The following is a 6,555-nucleotide window of genomic DNA, read 5'->3' on the forward strand; positions in this document are numbered from 1 at the left end:
CTCGTTCCCGTCAACTCCGGCACTTGTGTGAGTCAATCACTACTCGTGCGGAAAATCGTCTTTTCCGCACTTGTTACGTAAAAAACTATTGTAGCTGGGATACATATACGTTTTTTTGTCGTATTTATGGTTTACTAAACTACATAATTACAAAGTTACGTTATACAAGTACAGAAGTATACAAGCTTTCAGCAGGGGGTATGTTCAATTGATATTACGTAGCAACTTTCCTTTTAATATACAGGACTTGTTATTCCATCAGAGCATACTTTACTTACAATTAACGTCTTTGAAGATAGTTAAATGATTATCATCGGATAATTTCGTGTGACACATCCAATTGTATATACATATGTAATGATAGGAAATATTTCTTTTTCTCTCACAATTTGGCTTGTTGCAGGTGCCGTGGCACGTCGTATCAATGAAGTGGTGGGGACTGCGACCGTGACAACTCGTATATATACAGCTGCCTGCTTCTTGACGTGCGCAAACGAGCTTTACAAGTTGTCACTCCCGATTAAAAAATAGGTAATATTCCATCTAGTATTGCTTTCATCCAATTTTTGTGCTTTTAATGATAAGTTCGAGAATAAGTACTGTTGAACGCGGAGAGATTAGTCAGTCGTAATATAAAAAAAAAATTGACGTATCTACGCGCTATCAAAGTGGATTATAAAACTAAGACATAAAATAGTGAGCAAAGTGCCTTTGTAAGGTGTATTTAGCTGAAGTTTAGGTATCGCACGATAAACATTATCTTCTAACTCAAGAAGATATGATTCTCTAATTGTAGCACTATCAAGAAGCCTCTGATTTGATGTAAATAATAATAAATTGCCATCATGTACGATTCTAGTGTTGGTCGCGACTGTCGCGAGGAAGGCCATTATTATTTACACTCGAAATTTTATAGACGACGCTATTAGAAATATTACCTATTAGTACAATGTTGAACAATAAAAAAACTTGATTTGAAATTCTTATTTCTTAACTGTTTTTCCCGCAGCTTTTCGTCTTTTTAAACAAGAAGACGATAGTCAAGACTACAAAGACGTTGTACGACGCACAAGATTTACCTGCAAATCGAGCCAAAATGAAGAAATTTATTCTTATTGTTGCTTTGATCGTAGTATTGAAGGGTGATACTGTAAGTACAAAGTTTAATATTTATACAGCACTAAACAGTAAAATTATACGTATGAATATAAAATGATGCAAAAAATTTTCTGATGGTACAGGTTTAAAGAACCACCATGTTTTTATTTATTTAATAAATTAGCTATTAACTACAGAGTTAATTCAACAAAGAAAAATTAATTTTTTTTAAGTGTCCAAAAATCCAAAAAATAATTGAGTACTAGTTTTCCGATAAGTCATATCACGATTAGTTAAGTTGAGTGTTGTTAAATATTCATTGGCAAAATAGATACTGCACGAATTACAAAGCTTGTACGTTTCAACGAAAAAAAGGGTGTGTGGGGAAGTTTCAGCTAGACAAAACTCTTTGCGATAAAGTTGTTCCTCAAAACTCAAAAAAGCTTTCTGGAAAGTTTCAACTCGATTGTTCAGGAAAAGCTCCTACGTCAGGTTGGATCGTCCGTTTACTATCTATACCAGGTAGTTATGACAATAACTGTATTTCAGTGATTCCTTCGGAATTTCAGTTGAAACTTTCAGGAAAACTTTTTTCAAGTTGTGAGGAACCACTTTATCTCTGAAACTTTTGTGTGCTGTACCCGCACACTTTTTTTTCGTTGATGTTTACGAGTTTCGTAGTTTGTGCAATGTCTGTTTGTAATTTAATTTTTAATAATTAATTTAAAAATAATATGATTATACTTATTGGCACATGGTTTTGATCATAATTGGCACATTAACGTCGATTCAAGTTTTGTAACTTTATTGAGTTTGAATTAAAAAGTCTAGAGTTCTTATCTTTCGTAAATTTGCATCTTTTTCAAGAAATGAAACAAAAAAGCGAAAGATGCGAAATTTTATTTTCTACAAGGTAGTATTATTATTTATTTATTTATTTTTTTTTACTTTAATTCAGAAACATTCTAACATTCTTACATTTTTACTGTGACGTATGGATTACAAAACTTGCAGTTCTAATTGATATTCACGATGAAAATAAATTATATAAGAAATCTGAAGATTTTATAAAAGTCGAGTTTTTAGTTCTCGAAGATAACAGGAGTAATGGCATTTCTGAATGTTTTTAATATCTTAAAGAGATTGTTTTACCTATATCATTCACCTATTTGTGAGTTCTTACTAATTATTTTTATTTTATAGATTTCTGCATCAAAGTATGATATGAGTAACCTTAAGGGTCTACTACAAAAACGATTTGATGAAATTATAGTTTTTCAAAATACTACAATGGAACGTGTGAAAATGTTCAAAAGTAGATTAGCCGAGTATATGTATCGTGTAGATACATATTATTCTGAAGTAGTTGGTAATTTAGGCAATAATTACAGAAGAGTTAAAAGTCTCAAGGTAAATAGAACAAATTCCCTTTTTCCCGTGATGGACATGGAAAATTTGTATTTGCTCTCGTTTTTAGGACAGTATTAACTATGCATCTCATATCAAAATAGATCCAACCAAATGTCAAAAATTATTCGATCAGCTACTGAATATGATGAAGCACTTCACGCAAGTTAATGTTTTTCAACAAATTTTTGAAATACAAAATACTTATGACAGTAAAGTATATGATTTACATAAGGTGATTATTTTGCTTGCTTTTATTGGTATAACAATTAGTTTTTAGGCAAGACTGATACTTAGGAGTGTCTTACAGTTTTGCCAGAGCAAAAAGTGTAAGTACCCTTGAAACTTATTGTTTTTGAGTAGAAAAAATTTTGGCTAAAAATTTTGGGCGTAATCAAGTTTTTTGAATAACTCATGCAGTTTTTTGTCGGATCGGGTTGATGGTTGATCGTGATGGTTTGAAATTGGCAAGGTTTCCTATTTTAGAAAAAATGGCAGTCATTTTAAAATGGTACTTTCAGTGAAAAAAAAAAAAAAGAAAGTTTTTCGGCTTTAACTTTGATACATGATATTTTCGAGATTTGCTGTGAATGACAAATTAAATGTTAGAGTTGTAAATCTCGTTAAAACATAAGTTTTTTGCGTTTAACGTATATAGTTGTGATATTAAATTGGCGCTATAAATCTCAAAAAATTCCGAAAAATAACAAAATTATCGTTGTCTCCTATCAAACTTACTTGTTTTACGTTTTGGATTACAAAGTTTATATAAAACTCGTGGATCTTTAAAAAAATATAATTTTGTTGTATCCAACATTTTTGTTTGTAAGATAAAATTCAAGCCATAGATCGCAAAAAATGAGCTTGTTCAGAATACATATAATTGGCGCTTGAGAAAAAGCCAAGGGCAATAAATATTGTGTTCTGAGGCTTGCTTTTCTTCGTTCCGAGGGATGTATTAATTTTTTTTACTAACCCTACACCGAAAAGTACCGACTTTCGACACAGTGTGGTAATAACAAATACTCCGGCATATCAGTCGTGCCTTATAAATTTAGCAGCTTGTTTTTTTTTTTTATAATTACTTCCATGACTAATTTTTGATGAAATAATTTGTAGCTGGAACTTAAAATATGGAAGGCCTTAAAATTGAATTTAGACTCAGAAATGGAATTGTGTGAAAAGAACAACAACAAAAAAAGATGTAATGAAATACTATGGCTACCAAACCGAGTATCAAAAACATTAGTTAAAATAGACAAAGATTTATCTCCTGAACGATTGTTGGAATTAGAGTCCGTATCAAAGGAGTGGATCAATGCTGTTATAGCTGATAACATCAGGAAACATATTGAAGACAACGATTTATTATCACCTGTTTTTCTATGCTTAAAAAAACTGTACTCAAGTAGAAGAGTTTAATTGTTATTGTACCAATTAATTTTTTGGACCACAATAAAATATGAATCCTATCGAGATTTAAAAAAAGCAATGCATTTTGTTTCTAATCAGAATGCAAAATTTAAACCTGTGAAAGGAAAGGAAGAACAGTACAAATTGTCTGATATGGCACATTTTGTTTTTGTAACAGATTATTCGTATGGTTTAATGTTTATTTCAAAAGTGTTGTAAAGTAAAAAGTCACGCAAAAAAATTTGAGTTTTTTTTTTATTGGTGGAGAGGACAAGATATAAACATGTAGTTGAAATGTTCGTTCACTTGGTTTTTTATCATAGTTTTAATGAAAGAGTATAAAAAATGACAATAAACTTTATTCAATAAATACCTAACTTTTTGAACCAATTTAAGCACGAATGTCAGTTAAATTGGCACATACTTTTTATGATTCTATAGTTAAGTTTATTTCGTTTTACCAATAAAATTCAACATATTTACTAGTTTACGATGCGTTTTGATTTCAACTCCATAATAATTTCGTTTTTTAATTGATTTCCAGTAACATTTTTATTTTTGTTACATACTAAGTTCATTTATAAACGTTTTCAATGATTTTAGTGGATTACAAATAGATCTGTCCCTAAAATGTCACTGATTAGTTGAAAAACTAGTTGGTATCCGTCTCTCCAATCAAGGATTGAGCTGTAACAATTACCTCGAAATATACATTTAAAAAAAATCGAAATAAAAGTGATTAGTACCCATTCGTTGGCTTCGAATTTTTTGTAGTTTTCAAGACACACGATCAAAGATTTTTCGTAGATCCTCGAACGTAAGTATATACGTGTACCTAAGTTGTATAGCTATAGAAACAGGATGGATGTGGCCGATGTATATACATCAGTCGCTATATAGATAGTAGCGGAGGGAAAGAGAGAATCCAAAGGCCGGTCGCCGCGCGGGGGTCGGGCCAAGTGTTTGCACTACACTCGAAAGCTGGTGCCGGGAACTCTACAGCCCACCCTGGCGCCCCTTGTCCTATACGAGGCATGTTTCGTATTGCGCACACACACACACACATACATATATATGAGCAAACCTGCGTAGGCGTTTTGAACGTAACACACATGTGTATACGTATATGTGGGAGCGTTGCGTGTGTCAGGAACTTGGGGAGACAGTGCGCGTTTCTGTGTAAATATGTCACATTGAAATGCTTTTATTGCTATTAAAGTTTATTCTCAGGCCACGTAGCGTTTTTACATCGCTTGGTAGCTTTTTTCCTCTATTAATTTGATTCTCCTTGTTTAATCTGTACGTTAGGTGTGCTCGTTAGCGTGAAATACCGCCCAACTTCGGTTTTTGCTGGATTTCCCAGACTATTATGTCCGATGGGAAATGACATTTGATTTTTACGTGTTTTTACTTGTACAAATAGTGTGCGAGTATACGAAAATTGCGAAAATTTGTCTGTCGATGGAGAAAACAAGACGTGCTATTGTATACTGTGGTGAAAACGCCGAATGAGCTACTATTTCAATAGAATTGAGGAAAACCCGAGCTTTATTAAATTTGAGAGTGGCAATAGTTTATTTCTTGATTGAGTGTTATTTTATTTTATTTTTTATTTTATTTTTTTCACTTAATTTTAAAGATTTGTTATACCATAGAATTGATGTTTAATGCATATACGTTTTGATTCCATACCGTTAAATGATTTGTAAAATAAATATTTATTCATGATAATTTAATCACACCGTGATTTACGTATATTACTGAATACCACCTGTTAATGTTATATCATGAGAAATTATTCCATTTTATATTTATGCACCTAACACTCCTCGTATCTATCTATCTCTCTCTCTCTCTTTTTTTTGTGAAAACCGGCTTACACTTGACTAACTGAATATTCTCCGTTATACACGTTTTGTAAAACTAATTTTCATGTTTTTAAATAAATTATTTTCTAAAGTACTCATTATCAATTTTAGAAAAAAAAAAAAAAAATATTTTTTAATTACTGTGCTGCACGTATGGATGACTTGTTAATTAAAAAAAAAAAAAAAAAAATACATTATTCACCAGTGTTATCGATATACAGTGCACCCATAGTAATTGAATTTATTTAAATACGACGTCATTCGTCATGAAAGTAATCAATTCACAAAAACGTAGTTAAATTATTGAGTAAACTTATCAACAGGCTGTGATTTCGCATAGCTAATGCTGCCTCTTGATTACCTTTCTCATAAGTATATGCCATGTCAGGGCTATAGAGAACTACCATCCTTGTGTACCTTTAATATACTCACGTGTGGGCTTAGACGACGGGCATGTAGTGGACACGAGGTTCATCAAAGGCGGAAGGCGGAAGCTTTTGTAGAAGCAACGCACGGCTTTTAAGTGTAAGTATGCCGTTTTTTCCTCTTGCAGCTCAGGTATGTCGAAAATCAACGGCATCCTAATGATATTATGAGCACTTGTAGCCATTTTTTACAAGCTTTGCGCTTTTCCATCTCCGTTTGCCTTTGACAAGCTGACGCGAGACTGAGATACATTGGTTTTATAAAACAGTCACAAAAAGCCGTGTACGGAGGTACATATTTTTTAAATTTTCGTACGTAAAAATAAAAACCTTATTGTAAAAAA

At 32.1% G+C, this 6,555-nt stretch overlaps 1 protein-coding gene and 1 long non-coding RNA gene across 2 annotated transcripts; both read left to right on the forward strand.

Annotated features, from left to right (window-relative positions):
• The first annotated feature begins 490 nt into the window (after positions 1-490).
• Positions 491-2,486, forward strand: LOC149374191 (uncharacterized). Its single transcript, XR_016293166.1, has 3 exons — positions 491-531; positions 1,010-1,150; positions 2,302-2,486. It is a non-coding gene; the product is annotated as an uncharacterized LOC149374191 (long non-coding RNA).
• Positions 2,487-2,606: 120 nt separating this feature from the next.
• Positions 2,607-4,070, forward strand: LOC149374192 (uncharacterized). The gene is made up of 2 exons (XM_089594571.1): positions 2,607-2,740; positions 3,625-4,070. The coding sequence occupies exons 1-2, from the start codon at positions 2,651-2,653 to the stop codon at positions 3,925-3,927; spliced, it is 393 nt and encodes a 130-aa protein (XP_089450697.1). The 5' UTR covers positions 2,607-2,650; the 3' UTR covers positions 3,928-4,070.
• Positions 4,071-6,555: the final 2,485 nt, after the last annotated feature.

This window comes from Copidosoma floridanum, unplaced genomic scaffold (assembly GCF_036245765.1).
Source record: "Copidosoma floridanum isolate Cflo_tuat_1 unplaced genomic scaffold, Cflo_Japanese_pri ptg000021l, whole genome shotgun sequence".
Lineage (NCBI taxonomy): Eukaryota > Metazoa > Arthropoda > Insecta > Hymenoptera > Encyrtidae > Copidosoma > Copidosoma floridanum.

Coding starts and splice junctions, on each gene's coding strand:
- LOC149374192 (XM_089594571.1), top strand. CDS start 2,651: ATGATGAAGCACTTCACGCAAGTTAATGTTTTTCAACAAATTTTTGAA. Junction 2,741..3,624: donor AAGTATATGATTTACATAAG/GTGATTATTTTG, acceptor AATAATTTGTAG/CTGGAACTTAAAATATGGAA.